The sequence below is a fragment of the Bipolaris victoriae genome (genome assembly GCF_000527765.1).
Source record: "Bipolaris victoriae FI3 unplaced genomic scaffold scaffold_9, whole genome shotgun sequence".
Taxonomy (NCBI): Eukaryota; Fungi; Ascomycota; class Dothideomycetes; order Pleosporales; family Pleosporaceae; genus Bipolaris; species Bipolaris victoriae.
In genome coordinates, this window is record NW_014575383.1 from 200,792 (window position 1) to 220,217 (window position 19,426).

The following is a 19,426-nucleotide window of genomic DNA, read 5'->3' on the forward strand; positions in this document are numbered from 1 at the left end:
CTCTTTGCCTAATAATCTGCTTGTCCTCTCACATCCACACCATGGCTTCCAAGCTGTGCTGCATAACAGAAGAGGGCGAACGATCGAACTCACCCGAGCTGCCCAACGTCCGCCTCAGCCAACTTGCACCCGCAAAACAGCGTCTTTTACCCGAACAAACCAGCTCACCAAACTCGCAGTTTACGAGCACCTGTTCCGGAGATCTCCACGAGCTCAGAGAAATCTTTCAGCATGCTGAACACTGTGATGAAGATCGCGATACACCTCTGCAGGCAGGTCCTGTACGTTTCAGTCGCCCTTCAATCCACAGTATACACTCACTTCACAAGGTGAAAAGCATGCGTTCTATGATCAAGAAGAAATTCTCCAAAGACTTTCACAAAAAGACACCCTCCACTCCAACACATCACTCTGACGCGAACGAAACTACTCCAAAGTCCACACCTGACACTGTGATCAAGCTTCAGAAAAGGGGGCCAAAGCAACAACTCCAGATTACCAAACAGGACTTGCGCAATAATCTTCTTAGCAACAAGAAATCTCACGAAGGAGGCTACGACTCGGATGCCCAAGTGTTGGACGACGTTGCCAGAAATGTTGGCAAAAGATCACCTAACAAACGACCTAGTATTCATAGCGTTGACTGGGTTGCCTCGCATGGAAGGTGATTTGAAGATGATTATGAGTTTGTTGGTCGATACTCACATTCTCAGGAAAACGACACCAGAGTCATGCACAAATGGCTGCGCCAGTTGTGAGCCTCAGCAAGACCTTCGCCCATATGATATCACAGACACGCAGGCAGTCTCACTATTCAATACATTCAACCTAGTGTCCAGAACACCTATCCTAGCATCAGATACATTCGATGAGAGAAGAGGCAAGCTGAAGCGCTCGTACTCGGCAGAGTCAATGAGCTTGCCAAAGCCCCCGCCAATCTCTCCATTACGATTACCAGGTCTTTCAAACAATGATACAACTGGTAAGCCCTGGTCGGAGGCCATGACTGAGAGTCTTCGGTTATCACGCTTTCCCGTTCCTCCGCGTGACGGCAGTCCTATAATGTTCGACAACGACTTGCATGTCTGCCGAAACCCAAAGCACAACCAGGCACATCATCGACGCCGGAACAGTGATTCCTCAGTAGCTCCTAACTGCAAATATGATATGGTCACATCTTCTGTGGCTCGCATGGTAGAGATTCGCGTTCAACAGCCAACCTCAACCGCCACCCCTAGACCGTCCATGTCGATTCAAGGCACTCTGCGTGAGATATCTTCTTCTGCTACCGTTGTCCGTCTCGAGAGATCTCCGTGTGAGGAAGCAGATGATGATGGTTCACACCATTCGGTTCATCTGCAAAGCATGCGTATTTCTCACCATCTACGCTCGGGATCATTGCTCTCCTGGGACAAGCTTGCAAGCACCTCGGAAGTACCTGGATCGCCTTACGAGTTGCATGAACATAGCTCTGCCGATTCAAACTACTTTTCAGAAAAAAACCAGCAGCTGCCTTGTCATCGTCGGCAGACATCGAGCTCTGGCATAGCAAGCTACAAGATTCCGGCTGGATGGGGAAATCTCGTCCCTAGCGATGCAAACATTCAGCCTGATTTTGCGTCTTCTATATACTCAAGTAGACCACAGAGCCCGCCTGGCAGCTTTGGTGGATCTATGGTCAACCTATCCCGGACTGGTACTGAAAATCAACCCTTCAGTATCTCTACCTCAGATCTGCGCAGGGCTAGACGTTCGGCATCCTTCCCGACGGATAACGAAGAGACGCCAAAGCCAAAACAGCGACATGGCCTCACCAATCTGAAGGTCTCACAGAGCTATAGAACGGAAACCCCATGTACTCCACCGAGAGCACCTCTAGCACGTAATAATAGTGTTGCTGATACCAAGGTTTCCAAATTTCGGGAAGAGTTCAGTCCTCCTGCTACCAAAAAGAAGCTCACACATTCATCCTCGCTAATCAAATTCTTGAAACCCAAGAGACTCAGCTTGCGGAGCCAAATCGAGGCGAGTAATTCCCCTGAACAACCAATTGTTGGCGGAGATGGTCCTTTTGATACACTAGACGTGCCTGCTGATCGAGAGCGCCGACAATCGCAATCCCTGGTGAGTTTGCGTGCGGAACAACAAGCCCTCGGCAAGAACAAGGGCGCGAACCAGGTTTGGGATCGTGCATTACAAGCTCATCAAGAAGAGAAAGCATCTCTTTTTCTCCCCAAGAACAAGGATCTCGCTGTACAGTCTAGTCCTTTTAGGGAACGCAGTTGGAGTGTTTCCACCAGACGAATCAGCGTTGATGACGCAGATGTTTCTATAAGGCCTGAGGACTCAAACGGGCGTCTATCCACATTGCATACACCTACACCCGGTGGTGATGATGGAGACAGACCATCAGCCTCGATCTTTCGACGTCGCGCCCTGGCAAGTGGAGACGATTCTGAGGTAGGAAAAGCAGTAGCGGATGCCTACAACCGACAAGGCGACGATGTGGATATTGTTGGTGCATGGGGCCGATATCCTTCTCACACACGCGAGGAACGAACCGGGTCTGCTGGTAAAGTAGATGATGTCCAGCCGCGCGACTTTGCACTCGAAGTAGCGATAAAGTCTACGGCTCCAATTGATGACGAGGACCTGGTCGATCCAACGCAGCGAAGACCCTCGACTCCACTCCTGCCTGGCGAAAAGAAAAAGAAGAAGAAACTTGGCAGCATGCGCATGGCAAGAAGCAGCTCTATGACGTTTGGTAAGGCACTCATGAGGAACTATAGTAAGATGTTCAAGAGTCAGAGCACGGAGTTCAGGAGGCATGGTCGCGGCCATCGCAGCTCGATCGCGTCTGGTGGTATTTTAGAACATCCTGAACTTGAGCTGTTACCTGAAGTGTGGGCAGGCGACTTTGTTGAAGAAAATAACAGTGGCGCACGGGGCGATCGTGAGGAGTTTGTTACTCCAGATCAAACGCCAATGAACACCGCCAAGGGCAAGGACAAACTCGTTGTTGATGAGACTATGGCAAGGCTCCGTCCGCGCCGTAACTCGTCTGCACCTAACCTCAGTGAGCTCTCGCTCCGAGGCGGTGATGCCAATTACGATCACCTCCACGACCTTGCCCGTGGCTGGTCAGTCTACTACAAAAACTGCGTCGACGACTACCCCTGCCCAAGCACCGGTGCAAACACCACAACAGCGGACTGTGGTGCCCCCGCTCGTCTGTCTTTCGATAGTAGACACATGTCTCTCCACTCTTCCATCATGCGCAGCCATACTGGAAGGCACTTACGCAACCCCAGTCCAGTGAGCCACATGAGCTGTAATATGAGGGGCGGCGATGACGCTGCGAGTGAGAAGAAGAGTATGGCTAGCGTGAGACGCAGCACTATGGATCTTATTTCAAAGTTCAAGATGCAGGAGGTGGCGGAGCATGAGAGGATGTTGAGGCTTCGCTTGGGAGAGAGTGGTGAGGCGATGGGGGATGGGGATGTGGAGTGAGGTTGTGGAGTTAGTGGAACTTGTAATGTTTAATATTCGCTTGAGGCAGTGACAGAGAATGTGAGTATAGTTTGTGTAGCATAGTTATCGTCGTTGTAATTATATCAGTCTTCACACGTTCTTTGCTGCATAGTCACTGTGCAGATATCAAAAACAACACTTAACTACGGTAGGCCAGTCATTTCCAACACAGCATCACCATGCAGAAAACATCATTTGATTCAGCACACCTCCCACTCGCCCCCCGACACTCCAGACTCCACAAGAAATCATCCATCTCTAATCCTAACCCACGTTATCCCAACACCCCCAACCACGGTTCACCATCCAATTATCCAATTCTGCCCCCGACCCATCGACACAAATCAATCCCCCCTTTCACCATAAAAACAACACCGAAGCTGCGCACTCCAAAACAACAATTCTCCTCTTCGAAAGTTATTAGCTTGACAACGAAGCCAACCATCTCAAGCCTCTTTTTGGATCGTGGACTAAGTTTGCTTGAAGATTCAACATGGCGAATAGGGACTCCACTGTGGAAAATCAATGGCAGAGCGCGAGCGGGATTCCCTCGGTTGCGGAGATGAATGCGAGGTTTGAAGCGAGGGTGAGTATGTATTTGGGTGAGGGGGTAGAGGTGATGGGGTCTGGGAAGAGGAAGAGGGATAGTGGGGACGAGGGTGAAGGGAAGGATGGGAAGAAGAAGAAGAGGGAAGAGGGAAGTGAAGGTGAGCGAGGTGAAGAGCAAGAGAAGGGAGAAGGGAGACGCCGGAAAATCACCATGAGGGTGCGATTTTTTTCCAAGGAGAAGAATGAAGGTTCTTCGTCAGAACAACAACAACAAGGTCCATCCAACAAAGGACAAACACAACCCAACCACGCCCACCCCATGCCCCGCAAACCTCCCTCTTCAACCTTTAACCCAAAATCGCCTCCAAAAGCAACAAGGCAATCATCCCGCACCCAACCGCCCCTCCCTTCCGCATCAAACCCCCCTTCCCCCACCACAACCACCACTGCAACCATGCCCCCTCCCAACCTCAACCTCAAGCAACCCCCCCTTCACCCCCATCTCCACGTAACAAACGAACCACCCATCCCCTGGGACCCCATCCCCTTCCCCTGCGCCCTCCTCCCAGACGACCACGAAGGCGCGCCAGCAGCTTGGAAGCGGCTTTTCCCCAATGAAGAGGAGTTTGGCGAGTATGGTGGGAAGCCGACGGGGTGGATGGAGAAGATGACGTGGAAGGGGGGGAGGTGGGTGGAGAGGGGGGAGGGGGATGTGTATGTTGAACGGTTTTTGGGGAGGGGGTAGGTATGGAGGAGGGTATGGGATGGGGCTTTAGATGCCACTTGATGGGGTATTAGGTTTCTTTGGTGTCATTAGAGGCAGCTGGATGAGCTACGCTTGAGGGGTCTTGGGGTTGGTCTGCTTCGTCGCGGTGGATGGCTTCTTCTTCGTGAACTACGTCGTTTGTGTGGGTGGATTGGTCTGCGTTGGGTTTGCGTGCGTGCCAGAAGAAGCTAAGGAGTTAGTGTAACTACGAATTAGGGTGAGTGATGACTTACACGTCAGCATAGTAATGTCGGTCTTTTCGCTTTGCTTCCTGCCGGCAATCGGCGAGGAAAACTTCGACTTCTTCTCTAGACCACTTGAGTACTCGTGTAAATAGACCGAGTGAACTGCTGGGCAGCCAGTCCATAAGGTCTTCATATACAAAGCGGCCTAGCAACTTGAATCTCGCGCCTTTTGCCCATTTGCCTACTGGCCACTTGTACATCTTAACGTTAATATCCGTGAACCCCGCATTACGCAGCTGGGGTGTAAAATGGCGGGGACCCGTGCCATCAAGGCCAATCTTCTGTGCAGCCTCGATGAAATACTCGGACCAGCGTATCAGCGGTGAATCCTCAGCAGTCACATTAGGATCCATGCACCGGATTGGGAAAGCCACGTCTTGACACTCTAGGTAGCCTCCGGGTTTGAGGTTGGCATGGGCTTGTTCGAAGAAACGGGGCCAGTTTTTGACGGCTGCTACCAAGGCGCGCGAGTGGATGTAGTCGAATTTATCGTGGAAGATCCATTCTTTTTCGCAATCATCGATTAGGAATTCACAGTTTGGTGGGACTTGTTCGGGCTGGATGGGACTGAGATCTGTGCCCAGGACACGAGCAGATGGGTGCTCGTCTGCGAACTCAATAGCCCATATGCCAGTGCCACACCCTACGTCCAGGACATTTTGGACATCTTTTGGAATGGGTGCTCGATAAAGTTTTCCGTCGAGTGTAAGGCGAAAGGCGTGGTGTTGGAGATCGAGTCTATCTGCCTCGGTCTGGTAGAAATGGTGTAAGCAACTAGTCTATCTGAGTGACGGCAACGTGGGGCTGACCTCGTCGTTTGGCACTGGGTACATGCCCTCTGCGTAAGCATGGTACCTCCTGCCATTCTCGTAGCGAAAGTTGAATACAGACGACGTGGCAGACATTGTGTAGGATGATTGACTGTCGCCAAAGGCAGAGTCGCGTTCGTCGCTTTGCTCGCTCTGCCACGGCACCTATTTGTCAGACAAGATATCTCAGGATTAACACGTTGGACGGGACCCACGTCGATTTCGAGCGATGGTTCGGAGCTGCTAGCCTCTTCAGCTGTAGGGTCGCTATGGGTATGTGGAGTCGCTTCCTGCGCGTCATTTGACGGCGACATTATGGTTATCGGTGGAGAAGATACAAGACACACCGGCCGAATGCTGGTTTTAAGCTTTCTAGTGGCATGATTTGAATGTCTCTCAAAGGGCCAGTTCTCCGACGACGGGAAGGTGAAGGATGGGCACTGTGTTCTTTCAGGTTGGCATTCTTCAGGCGCCCCATCCAATCATACCGGTTGTTCATATAGCTTGACGGAGTTTTCCGCATCTCTGCATCTATTAGGAATAGTCAATCTGATCACTTGCAGACGCCTTCGGGGTTGGTGGAAAAGTTTGGCATATTGAGATGATAACGCAAGTCGAGTCGGGTGTGGTTTGCTTTTGCAGTAGACCTGTCCATGGCGGGGCGTAGTGTTAATCGTTAGTTTTATTATGATCGTTACTTCAAGAGGGTTCTTCACTTCGTAGTTTCCGCATGAGAAGTTCCTGCAGGATGAGACACATAGGCCTGTGGGTCGAATGAAGTTTGGGAGAGAGGATAATGGGCGTACGTAAGGCCACAACTATCTGCGGCTGTGATTTGCGGATGACCCCGCTGACCCTCAGTGGCTGCTGTGAGTAATAGCTGAGGCAAAACATTTACGTGAGACGGCCACGCGTGAGCTGTTCATCGGTCAGAGTATAAATAGCTATGTAAGAAGCCGTCTTGACTGTTGTAGTTTGAACAAATTGGACAACTGCGACCCTGCGCCAAGACTGCGAACCCTTACTACTTACTATCCTCAGCCCACAGTGACACACATCGTTTGCTTTGTTTACTCCACCGTCTCCAAAACTTCCTATCGAGATTCTCTACTTCAACGGCAATTGTAATCTTAATCGCCCATCTGTTATGCTCACTCCTTACCTCCAGAAATCGCTGCCTCGATAGCCAGCACAAACCGGCACACTTTGCTTTTCCCTATCGCACAACCAAAGAGCGCTGCGCCGTTTTCAACAAAATACGTGGGTCGCCACGATTCGCTGCCTCTACAAACCAACGTGGGCTGCTTCAATCAAACAGGCACCAAAGTTAGTCGTCACTTCAAACAAGATGAATTCACTCTTCACTTGAGACACACGAGGCAAACAGGCACATTCGATGATGAGGTCGTTACATGAGATTACAATTATGACTAAGTGCAGTCAAGCAACTGCGGTCCCTCTAGTAGGGACTACACATAAAGGAGTAAGATGGGCGAAAGGTCATTAGGGGACGGCTGTCATCCATCAGTTGCTTCAACCACGGAAGCTGCGAGCCACCACGGGCTCTGACCTGGTCGTAGGGGCATTCGCTGCACGAACGGGTCCTACACCGGGCAATGGCCTGAAAGCCGGAACATCGGGCCAGTTTCCTAGCCCGGCAGGATCACCACCGAGTCGGATCCATTTGGCGTGCGAAGGAATGTCGCCCGCAAGGACGAACATACGATACCAGCCGACGGGTGCAATGTATGGCCCCTTGGGCGCCTTGACGGAGCAAGTGTTTCCTGAGCATGTAACTTGAGGGAAGAGGATACGGGCACCCATGGAGCTACCGTGCGTGCTGGACTCGGCTCCCATAAGCGACACCTTGATGGGTCCACCTGCGCTAGATGTGACAGTGAAAGAGTAGGTGGCCTCCCAGTTCCAGTCATTCTGAGCAAGAGTAAAGGTTGGCTGCGCGATTCCAGAGAGCAGGTATGGGGGAAGGAAGACCTCCAGTCGGTGCTCCTGGGGGTGCACATTGTCCTGCGGGTCCGAGCCAGACACAAGGACTCTTCCGTCGTCCATTACTACAGCCTCGGAGTGGTACAGGCGCGCAATGGTGGTGTTGGCCATGACGCTCATGCGTTGGTGCTTGGGCTTCCTGGAGTCGTACAAGACGGCGTTCATGTTGGGGTTTTCAGCGAGACCAAAACCAGCTTCACCAATCTCGGCGCCGTTCAGGATCAAGAAAGTGCCATCTGGGAGAGTTGCCATGCAGGACATGACACGACGGGATGGCATACGCTCAATTGTCCACTTGGGTTGGGCAACATCTGGTGCCATGCTGACGCAGTTGTCAAGTCCATAGCGCGGGTTCTTCGCAGCGCCACCACAGATGAGAACCTCAAGAGGATCGGTGTAAGGGTAGTACTGTGGAAGAAGAACTTGAGTACCCTCGTATGGGTAGGTTCGGCCTCCGGTAGGGTCGGTGACAGCAGCGGGAACCTTGGGCAGAATGGTCTTGGTGTCGAGAGTGACCTCGTCCAGGATGCGTGCTTCGTTGTAGTACTGGATGAAGATACCACCGGATGGCAGTACGACAAGGAAGGGGTACAGGTTGTATGGGTCAGTGTCTTGCAGGTACTGTGCGTGCTTGACTGCTCCAGCCTTGGGCAGGATCTCCATGTTTGGCACGGGGGGACCGTTAGAGCCGTCCTGGCCACCGACGATAAGCATTGAGCCGTTAGCCATAAGGAGACCGGTAGGATACCAGCGACCCTGTTGCAGCTTCACAGTGTTCACATCCTCTTGCCAATTGTTGGTACCGTTGACGCCAAGCGTGCCGTCTGGCGTGTACATGCGGACACCGAACAAGGAATCAGTCGACCAGCCACCAATGTTAATCTGGCGACCAGCACGATCAGGCAGAGTCAAACCAGCAGCGCAAAAGATGTCGGTCTTGATACCGGTCAACTCGCGGAAGGCGTGGAAGATGTCACCTCCAATGGAAGGGTCGAGCTCGTAAGCACCGGTTGAGTTGGGCTCTCCAGTTCCGTACTTCTCGAGAAGAGAAATCTTTCCGTTGACCGCGGGCTGCGAAATCAATGGAATGATTGGACCACCGACCAAGAACTCATAACGTCCAGCCGCGTTGCCTTTGGGGTAGTTCCACACGTATAGTGGATCAGCACCCTCCCACTTGTAATGGGACAGACGGTTACCCTGACCGCAGATTGCCTCAGGTTGACCGGGGCATGACATGTTACATTCTGACTCAGGGGCGGGCTTGGAACCGGCTTTCTCGATGCCATCCAAATCACCACAGAAGCATTCCTGGCCATACTCCAATCCAGCATGCATGAAGCCGAATTCTTGACACTTGCTAAGACACCATTCTGGTGAGTTGCCAGTCTCATTGACAGACTTCCATGGGAACACTTGGCCACCGATATCAGTGATGCAGCCTTGGTACTTCCAGCCACCTACAGTCTGGACGGGCTTTGGTTGCTGATAGACCTTGAGGGGGTTCTGGGTGGAATAGATGCTCATCCTGTTAGGACCTCCACATGTCTCGGCTTGATTTCCTGCGCATTTGGTGTTGCATTCGGACTCGGACTGAGCCGGTGCGCCTCCCATCCTGACCTGGTCAAGTTAGCATCTGATTACAAAGGAAGGGTGTCGGGAATACTCACAAAGTTATCACAGAAACACTGGTAGCTATACTCCATGGCGGCGATCTCGAAACCGGCCTGGGCACATTTCCTGGTGCATGATGCAACGGTCATTTGCTGATCATCAGGCTGTTGGTTGTTAAGAATACGGTATCCAGGTCCATCAACATAGCAACCCTTGTATTGGAAGCCTTGAGGAAGACCGGTGGCAGCTGGTGGGGCGCTGGACGTGCTGGCTTGAGCTGTAGTCGTAGGTGTGGTGGTAGTAGCGGGAACATTAGTAGTGGAAGCGGCAGCACTGGAAGCGGCCGGACTGGAAACTGGAGCACTGGAAACAGCAGACGAGGAGCTGACTTCGTTGCCCGTGTAGAACCTCCACAAGGTCAATCGGTCAGGACCTCCGCATATTTCGGTTTGATTCCCGTTGCAGGCCATGTTGCATCCGGTGTTACCGTCGGGAGCCGGTCGGCCCTGATTCCGCAATTGGTTGTCGCAGAAGCATTCTCCCGCATACTCGGTACCAGCATAGGTGAAAAATGCTGTTCGGCATGCATCTCTGCATTTCTGGTTCGTCATGCCACCAGTTACTCCATAGGGTGCCGACAGCGACCTTGCTTGGACGGAGTCGGTGTAGCAGCCTTCAGCGTGCCATCCGACCTTGGGCTCCTGTGCGCTGACTGTAGATGCTACAGACAGTGCCAGGAGCAGGCTGTGGGACAGCCTGAGAGCATGAGGGGGCGCCATGTGAGGCGAGAAACGATGGCAGAACCGAAGGACAGAGAAAGGCAGTATTGAGAAAATGCTCGACAGGCAGGAATGATCGCCCGGTCGATGAGCCCTGTGAACTCCAGATGGCACCCCAGCCGATATCTTTATATGCTTCCCATAATGGCAGACAGCGACGAGATGGGGACATTGGCCAATGGTACGCCTAATCCGGTCACTTCGACACGACGAAAACCTAGTCAGTCAGCTTCGGTAGTTTAGCTAGGCGACGGGTGAGCTGCATGGCTGTGGCGGCGCGGGCGAGCAGGAAGCAGCTAGAAAAAAACTGGAACGATTCAATAGTCATGGTCCCCGTATTACGGCTGAAAAGCGGAATAGGAAGAGGCCGAGTGTCGCTATCTCGTTGCTACTCGCTTAGGGCGTGCGTCCCGCAGCCTGGTTCTCGCCAGATGGGTATCGTGCCTTATCCCGGCCAATCAAGCACAGAACTAAGTCAAGGATCAATTTATCTATTCACGAAGTTTCCTCTTTCGTCGTGGATGGGTAAGCAGTGGAGGAGTACTCCAGGCTGCGGGCTTGTGGTAGCCTGAGTGAACAAATGGCCGCAAGTGAGTGACTGTGGTGTGGTTCCATGGGGCCCATGTGAGGATCCAGGTTGCGCCATGACAGCGCACACGTCCGGCATCCGAGGCCTGAGGCCGAGTTGGGTTCGCGGCATGTAGTGTGGTGTTGACGGAAGAATACTCACGAGGGTGCAAACGTGGGCTAAGTTTAGCACCGCTGGTCTTTTGGGGCTCCGTTAGCTTCACCGACCCGACAGCCCACAGCATTCATTGGGTGCAACACCAAATCCATCGTCATCAATGAATTTGGCACTTGAGCACACTCGATTTGGAGCGGTTTGGCCGATGCACACCAGCGGGTCGATAGATATGGAATCGTGTCAGCATTGGGCAAAACAGGCAGTAGATGGTTCCCCCTTGCAAATCTCACGGCAAGGCCCTGTCGCTCATGCGAGCCGCCCCGTGAGGCATTCTTGGTAAGATAATATTATACTGGCGCTAAACAGATGCCCAGTGTAGAAACAGACAGCAAAGATGTGGCTTTACTAGCGCGCAAAGACACGGCTCCTCGTGAAAATGGCCAAGAGAGACCGTCTGGTGGTAGTAGGCTTGTGGCTGGGTAGTAGAGGCATGTGACCCGGGGCTAAGGCAGCTGTGAGTATACCCTCGCTCAGCCCTGTCCAACGTCGCCGCCACTTTACACGTCCAGCAGCTGAGTTGGCGGGAGGAAATGTGTGCATGCCAGTCACGTATCCTACGCGCCTCTTTTCATCGCCAAACCACGCAAGAATAGGATTAGGGAACCCTGGCTGCCTTCACATGCATGCTCAAAGCCTGTGGGCCACTACCTTTTCAGCTCTCCTTCTGTCCAAGGCCCCCAGATTCACCGGAGCACACCAGGTCATCCATTGCAAAGCCGTTTGTTCCACGATGGTCCGAGTCATGCTTCTCGCACACCGTTTTGTGTACCACCTTCGGACCCAGGAGAGTATTAGCGCTTCGCACACTTAGTTCCGACCATTATCGAGGCCGTCGACTGCCCTGCATAACCCCAGCTGCCAAGCAGCGGCGACGCGAGAAAGGAGCACTCTTGGCCTTTCCCAACCAATGGTATCTCTTTACCGTCGCCCCTTTTTCGAATTATCTCTGCACAATCTCCTGGCTTCTTGACTTATCACACGAGTATCTTGCCCATACGCATTGGGCGCCAAGACCAGCCTTGCGCAGCGACAGTGCTGTATCTAGGATCCAGGCAACTAGCTGCAAATCCTTCCAGGCACTGCTAGCAACCATACAGAGCATATCAAATCCTCCATTGCCCTACGATTAGATCCAGTCTTCTGTTTCCAAAAAGTCCTTGGAAATTCAAATTCCGTGGCCATATGCTCGGCCGAGTAACATGCTCAACCAAAATTGTTACCCAGTCGAGTCATGAGCAAATGGAGCTCATGTATAAACGAGGATAAGTTTTTGCAGAGGCGCTGTCCACGTGCCGGCCACATAAACAAGCACGCCCCGGTAACATTGCATCTCGCCAATCGTCCTGAGCGATTCAGAGCAAAGACTAGTTTGCAGTGAGTACTTACTGCTATCAAAATTGAATCGAGGCCCTCAGGCAAGTAACGCCATTGGAGGCCTGATGAGGGCCGAACTAGCTGAACAACACGACGGTGCGCGTTCTAACTACGCCCATTAGGGTCTTCCCGTCGGATAGAGGTTGTTGACAGCTCTGCGAGACCCCTTGTTGTCACGTTCATACTGCCAAGGTAGCATGTTCATTGCCTCAGCGTTATCACTTCAATCTGGACCCTTGTATCCTTACTGTGTACGTGGTGAATAAGCGGGTCCTTGAACCCTGTGCAGATAACCAGTTTGCCCCACATACGCCTATTATGTACTACACTACATCCAAGAGCATAAGTACATGTCCTATCTGGCATTCGTATCACCTGATACCCATTCCTTCCAGCCTTTCAGCCTCCACCGCCCACTCCAGGCGCTTTGACAGTGACTGGCGATGTAGACACAAGGTAAGCGAAGCGTAGAGATTGAAGTTACGTGTATACCTCAACAAAATCTCGATGGCTGTGGTGTCAGGGACCACCGTGGCTTCAGCAAAGTTCACTGTACGACGAGAGTTAGGCCCAGCCCGGCTAGCCACTGCGGGGTAGACTGGGGGGCGGCCACCCACCGCAGTAGAAGAGTGCCTGGCAGATTCAATCACCTCCAAGTCTCAACATCTGCGCCACATCCAGCAGCCTCTAATTAGGCCCTTGATTCTGACAGCCAGTCATGACTCAGGCCTTACCGCCTGTTCGGGCGTGCATCTTCGATGTGGACGGCACCCTTATCAACTCGGAGGACATCTACACTAGCATTTACAACCACATTCTGCGAGAATATGGAAGGCCCGAATACCCCTGGGCCATTAAAGCCACGCAGCAGAGCAGAGGCTCACGTGTAAGGGTCCCCCCACAATCAAAAGCAATCTTCAGCTCCTCAGGTTTTCATGCAGGGCACGAATCGTCTTCTCGCTTGGGCGCAGGTACCACTTTCCCCAGCAGAATGGGCGTCAGAAGAGAAAGCACATACACATTTGTTCAGGAACAGCGAGACGCTCGCTGGCATCGATGATCTCCTTCAAAAGCTGAAATTCCAGACCACGCCACCTATACTGCTGTCGCTAGCTAGCTCCGCAGGGCGTGGGAAGTTTGCGCTGAAGACATCACATCTGGCTTGCATCGGGCGAGCATTCCAAGACTCAGCTTTACAGGTATTTGGCGACGACCCAGAAATGTCAGATAGTAAGAAGAAGCCTGAGCCCGATATCTTCCTTCTTGCTCTCAGGCGGCTGAATGCTGCGAACATGGCGCGTGGAGAGCGCGCGCTTGACCCCCGCGAATGCCTCGTCTTTGAAGACTCGATCGCGGGGGTTGAAGCTGCACGACGGGCTGGCATGCGTGTGGTGTGGGTGCCACATCCGGGCTTAGCACGGGTCTGCAAGGGACGCGAGATGGATGTCCTGATGGGGAGAACAGAGGCTGATGATCAGGTACCCGACTATGCAACTCCTGTTCAAGGCGAAGCGAGAGGTCCTGTGGTTGGCGAAGATGGACGCCTCATGTCAGAGGATGGAGTGGTGGAGATGAGGCACAGTCTAGAGAATTTTCCCTATCGAGCATACGGCATCGATGTTGTTGAATGACAGTGGATCGACATGATAGCTTTGCTGCACGACATGACTGGAAAAAAACAAATATAGAAGTGCTTGGTGTTTATGAGATACTGTGTAGGGAAAAGCTCGACTTGACTCGGTTAGCTTCTTCGTATCGAGCCGCTGCTGTCTTTTTCTTGACAGATGGGGAGCGACTCGAACATCTGTACATCCCGTGTGACAAGCCGCTAGGCTCGGTAGACACAGACAAAAAAAATCAGTAGTAGCAAGTAGAAGCGAGATGCTCGGCAAGCGGCAGCTGAGCCCAGCAAATGACATACAACAGAACATTGAAATGAACATTGAAATGACACTTCGAACTATACCAGCCACAAGATTTACATGAGCACAATCACCACCGATCCTCACCCTTTCCTATACCACCCACTCCCCACGCCCTTTGTCTTCGCCTCCCCCGTGTACCCCTTTGCCCACTCATCATAGCCCGCAGAAGTAAACCCAGTCATATCGGGGAACTCCTTGGGACACCCCAACGCCTTATAACCCGGCACCAACGCGCCACTCAGGAAATTAACCACACTCTGCACCAGCAGCACCGAATTAAACAGTTCGCTTGGGAAATTCGCATACACAGCATTGTAAAGGAAGCACGAGAGCGCCTGGGGATTGTCAGGTAAAACCGCGGGTCCCACGACCCACGCTTGATCCGCGCCCGCGCCCCCGATCGCCGGTCTAGCGTACAGATAGACGTCTAGGATACCTGCTGCGGCCTCGACGACCGTCATGGGTGTTGCACGACGGTACCATCCTTGCTCCGGTATACGCTCAGGCACGCTTGTGTATTCTAGCTCCGGATCATCCCATTTTGCAGGCTGTCGAGGCTTTGCGCCGTAGAAACTCGTGATGGAAGCTTCGTTTGCGAGGGTGCCGTTTGAGAAGAAGCCCGGGATGAAGTAGTAGGCGCCCATTACAACGCCGGCGGAGGGGACGTTGAAGTAGAATTGAGGGTTTGCGGCGCGAGAGGCCAAGTAGCGGGCTTTGAAGTGCTCTTTTATGGCGTCGGTGTTGTAGGTGCCGTTGCCGTGGGCGAGGGCTTGCTGGTGGAGTTGCTTGAAGAGGGAGGGTTGGAAGGAGATGTTGTCGCCTTGGAGGTAGAAGTCGAGGCGGGTGGCGGAGGCATCACCTTCGTTGAATTTGCCGTGACCTGCGATACCTGAGGGGGTGCCGAGGAGGGAGTTGAGCGCTCCGTTTAGGACGCCTACGCGTGCGTCGGGTCCGCCGATGCTCATCTTGGTGGAGAGGATGTCACCACCATCGAGGGCTCCGCCAGTAGCGAGGAGTGCACTTAGGTCAGGGGCCATGTTGAAGAGAGCTTCTGTTCCGGCTTGGATTTGGGCGATTGTCACGATGCCATTTCGTGGAATGTCTAGACTTGTTAGTTGACTAAAAGGTAACGTTTGAGTACAAAACTTACATCCATGATTTGCCAATGTATTGAGGCCAGGACAGGGACCGCGTTGGTCAGTAGGGCCAGGAGGTTGGAAAGGGTAGTCCGCTAGGACTCGTTAGTAATACATGTGAACTAACTACAGTATACATACCCTCAGGGAACCTCTTCAACTCCTTCACAGAGTCGGATGTTGGGATGAGTCCTAGTAGAGGGTCCAGAATAGGTTTGAGGGTGTCTACAAGTTGGCGAGGCTCTGCTGAAGCAGCATTTCGGCTTTGCAGCTTACGCTCGATTTCAGCGCGTGCTTCTGGATGTTTCAGTAGCGCCTCGAGACCTTCGGGTTTGAGCCATGGGAAAGCTAGCGCCGAGGGGGTGGCGAGGAGAAGTAGAACCGTGGAGCGCATTCTTGCTATTGATGCAATGAGAGAAATGATGGAAACGTCGCCATGCTTTTAAATTGAGCCCGCTGCTCTTTCGCCTCATATCCTCCAAACGTATCCGGTCTCAATACCAAAACTTTCGTCATTTCAAATACTCACTTTGCTTTCTCTGGGTAACTTTGGTGTTAGTTCGAGACTATCAATTATATCCCTACACTACACCTTCCCATTAGGATCAGTTCAATATACCTTTTGCGGCTAGATTTTGATTAGATTGAAAAAGGACGCACAATCTCGTACGTGGCTGGTGAATTTAACTCCGCATTAGGAACAACCGGCCTTTTCTGGATAAATATCCAAGTACTGTCCCTTACGCGCGATCAACGCCCAAGCTTTTGCCGGAGCGGGAGAGCGGCTATCCAAGATTTCTATGATCGCTTAATTTGATCTGTTCATTTGGAGTAACATGATCGAGCGCTAATGCAACGCTTGGCCTAGTAGTACGCCGGATGTGGGGTATCTTGACAGACGGTTGACGTCCAGCGTCCCGCAGTTGCGATCTGCAAATCTAGAATTGCAGATCTTGACCCAAATATCTATAGTTTCCCGTCCGTCGCGGATGCCTGCAGTACTCGACTGTACGTAATAAGCCAAAACTTGGTAGACGGTCATGTGCAGGTCGTGTAGTACACACATGGCTTATCTTCTGGCGACATTTATAGAACTAGGTTTGTATTGTTGTGAGGGGTGGTGCTTGGATTAGTGATTAGAAAGTCTGCAGAGTGATGGGAGAGACATCGTCGATGAAAGTGTATAGTGGAGAGCAGTGGACCATGTGCAAAATATTGGTATGCACTCCTGGAGAAGCAACTCCGCTTTCCAGCCGGTGTTGGTGCTAGTATCGGCCTAGCACCCAGCGAGTGTCGGAGTCTGAACCGTGACCTTCGCTATGAAGGACCGGCAAGACTAAAGAAATCTCCGACGTCATCAGGGTGACGTGGGGTTTGGTTCACCATCTTGACTCGGCGGTCACCAACAGTTTACCATCTCAGCCTAGCCAAGTCAGGAGTGAGACTTCAGTATCGATAATTCGAAGTTAAATGCATGTCGAAGATCGAACCGCAGGTATAAGTATTAAAACGACTCGTTGTTGGAAAAAGCGCCCAGACCACAACCAGTCTAGTTCCATCCCAAGCTATGTAAGGTCGCCATATCCCTTTGGTCTGATATGGAACACAAATCATCCCATCTACATTGGTGCACAATGCACTGACAAAGCGCATTGGCGCGAAGCGGATAAGGCCTGTGCGACGGGAAGTCCCGACGTAGTGGTTTTGACTGCAGCAAGCACGACGCGCCAGAAGCGCTAAATAGTCTGGTGTAACATGGAGAATAATCTCTCCTGGTTGCGCAGTTGATATGACCGTCTTTGCAGCAGAAGCTGTGAAAGCTTGCGTGCAAGATGATTGCTTACAAAAGCTACACAAAAGCAAATCAGCTGAAAGCGGATTGTCAGTTAGAGTGTGCAACAGGTGTCCCATGTGCTCGGTACTAGACGTGATTCGAGGTAGGGCTGGCAGGATATGTTGTACGCCCGTTATTTAAACGACCATTCACATGCGTTGTCCCACGTACTTGTGCGCGCAAGGAAAGTTTCTCTAGTCACAATCATTGTTTTTGATGAGACTAACCCGCAATATATGCTGAGAGAACGAGAGGATAGACTTTAAGACAAAGCTTGGGATTGCTCCTCTAGTTCAGAGGATATGTTTTCTCAGTATTTATCCATGCTTTATATCCACAACTAAAAGGGATATGTTTACATACATCATTCCATTACTGACGCTTTAATCGTGGCACCCTATAAAGCTAGTCTAGTCGAGGTATAGGCACACAAGGCGCCTGAAGTGATCAATCTCACCGGCCTATCAAAACGATGGCAGCGACTGACTGCTTCTTCCAAGATTACACCACTTCACAACAACACTCCATATTCTTATCGCAGATATACAGACATATATACCCGACAGTAAGGTCATTGGTATGTTTTGATGCCATCACTTACACAAGATACATACATCTACGCCGGAGCACATCTTACCCAAATATGTGCTACACTAAACAAACCCGTTATCGGACATAGAGAGCAGATCGATGTCAAGAGGATATTTTTCTGTAGCTAAGAGTCTACAGCAGTCCTGAAGTCAGGCGACCAAGCCTGTGTTGCATCGCCAAATGGGACTTGGGGCACCGGATCCTACAATCACAACTCACCCGTCTCCACGCCGTGGCACTAGCATATCCAAGACACAGTATCCAACTTTGTGTATCTATTTTCCCTACAACAATAGGTTCGTTCAAACAGGCAATCTACCGTTTAAGGCTCGAAGTGGGGGAACCACAGCTCAGTCACACTCACACAACCTCACTGTGGCATGATATCGGACACAAATATTAGACTACAAATTCCCCATCACCCTCTTCCTCTCCACTCCCAAAAGCCTGTCCATTTTCCCAACCTAAAAAGAAAACCCCAATCTTCTCCTGCTCCTCTGAAGTTACTCGTCAAGAATGTCCGTAACCTCCAAAGACCAACCCCCCAGCCTCCCCCTCCATGAACCCTCCACCAACACAACAACCCCCTCCCAAACCCCCCACAGCCACCACACCCTCCGCACCGAAGCCGCCGCCTTCATCGGTGAGTTCATCGGCACCTTCATGTTCCTCTCCCTCGCCTTCACCGGCACGCAAATCGCCTTGAACGCAGCGGGCAGCAAAGAGCTATCCGGTAGCGGCGATCCCTTACCCGACGTAGCAAAACTTCTCTACATAGCCTTTGCCTTTGGCGCCTCACTCGCGATTAACGTAGCAATCTTCGCCGATATCAGCGGTGGGAAATTCGTACGTTATCCATCCCCCCTTTTTTACTTCCATTCCCTCCCCCATCTATCAACCTGATTCATCAGAAGATATGAAACTAACAAATGTTAGAACCCAGCCGTAAGCAGCCCCCCCCCTTCCAACAAAAACAAAACATATCAAGTGTACTAAACAAACAAACAAACAAAAAAGGTAACAATAGCCCTCTACCTCACCCGCAAAATTCACTGGCACCGCGCAACCCAAACAATCATCTCCCAACTCCTCGCCTCCATCGCCGCCTCCGCCTTCACCTCCGCCCTTCTCCCAGGCCCCCTCACAATCGCCACCACGCTCTCTCCCTCCATCTCGCTAACCCGCGGCCTCTTCCTCGAAGCATTGGTTACCTCCCAACTCATCCTCACCATCCTCATGTTGGAAGGAGGGTGGGCGAAACCAATGTACATTGGTGCGTCGCTGTTTGTGGCGCATGTGTGTAGTGTGTATTATACGGGCGCGAGTTTAAACCCAGCACGGAGTTTTGGACCGGCGGTTGTGGGTGGGTTTACGGGGTATCATTGGATTTATTGGGTTGGGCCGTTGTTGGGGAGTGCAGTGGCGAGTGCGGTGTATGTTGGGGTGGGGTGGTTGAGGAGGGAGAGGGGGGGTGTGTAGTAGAGGGTGGAGGCATGGATTGTACCTGTAGGGTTGCGGGTATGA

The 19,426-nt window shown here is 51.9% G+C and overlaps 7 protein-coding genes across 7 annotated transcripts; 4 read left to right on the forward strand and 3 right to left on the reverse strand.

Annotated features, from left to right (window-relative positions):
- Positions 1-41: 41 nt before the first annotated feature.
- COCVIDRAFT_88097 (hypothetical protein) lies at positions 42-3,510 on the forward strand (the record flags this gene model as incomplete). Its single annotated transcript, XM_014705346.1, has 2 exons — positions 42-664; positions 714-3,510. 2 exons carry the CDS (start codon positions 42-44, stop codon positions 3,508-3,510), a joined length of 3,420 nt encoding a protein of 1,139 aa, XP_014560832.1.
- A 583-nt stretch (positions 3,511-4,093) lies between these two features.
- COCVIDRAFT_34163 (hypothetical protein) lies at positions 4,094-4,825 on the forward strand (the record flags this gene model as incomplete). Its single annotated transcript, XM_014705347.1, has 1 exon — positions 4,094-4,825. The coding sequence occupies one exon, from the start codon at positions 4,094-4,096 to the stop codon at positions 4,823-4,825; it is 732 nt and encodes a 243-aa protein (XP_014560833.1).
- Positions 4,826-5,075: 250 nt separating this feature from the next.
- Positions 5,076-5,996, reverse strand: COCVIDRAFT_88502 (hypothetical protein; the record flags this gene model as incomplete). The annotated part of the gene is made up of 2 exons (XM_014705348.1): positions 5,076-5,843; positions 5,901-5,996. The coding sequence occupies 2 exons, from the start codon at positions 5,994-5,996 to the stop codon at positions 5,076-5,078; spliced, it is 864 nt and encodes a 287-aa protein (XP_014560834.1).
- A 1,437-nt stretch (positions 5,997-7,433) lies between these two features.
- COCVIDRAFT_88427 (hypothetical protein) lies at positions 7,434-10,297 on the reverse strand (the record flags this gene model as incomplete). Its single annotated transcript, XM_014705349.1, has 3 exons — positions 7,434-9,524; positions 9,575-9,789; positions 9,868-10,297. The coding sequence occupies 3 exons, from the start codon at positions 10,295-10,297 to the stop codon at positions 7,434-7,436; spliced, it is 2,736 nt and encodes a 911-aa protein (XP_014560835.1).
- Positions 10,298-13,134: 2,837 nt separating this feature from the next.
- COCVIDRAFT_34166 (hypothetical protein) lies at positions 13,135-14,047 on the forward strand (the record flags this gene model as incomplete). The annotated part of the gene is made up of 2 exons (XM_014705350.1): positions 13,135-13,302; positions 13,358-14,047. 2 exons carry the CDS (start codon positions 13,135-13,137, stop codon positions 14,045-14,047), a joined length of 858 nt encoding a protein of 285 aa, XP_014560836.1.
- A 374-nt stretch (positions 14,048-14,421) lies between these two features.
- COCVIDRAFT_88442 (hypothetical protein) lies at positions 14,422-15,871 on the reverse strand (the record flags this gene model as incomplete). Its single annotated transcript, XM_014705351.1, has 3 exons — positions 14,422-15,443; positions 15,492-15,572; positions 15,619-15,871. 3 exons carry the CDS (start codon positions 15,869-15,871, stop codon positions 14,422-14,424), a joined length of 1,356 nt encoding a protein of 451 aa, XP_014560837.1.
- A 2,547-nt stretch (positions 15,872-18,418) lies between these two features.
- On the forward strand, positions 18,419-19,381 carry COCVIDRAFT_88179 (hypothetical protein; the record flags this gene model as incomplete). The annotated part of the gene is made up of 2 exons (XM_014705352.1): positions 18,419-18,748; positions 18,920-19,381. 2 exons carry the CDS (start codon positions 18,419-18,421, stop codon positions 19,379-19,381), a joined length of 792 nt encoding a protein of 263 aa, XP_014560838.1.
- Positions 19,382-19,426: the final 45 nt, after the last annotated feature.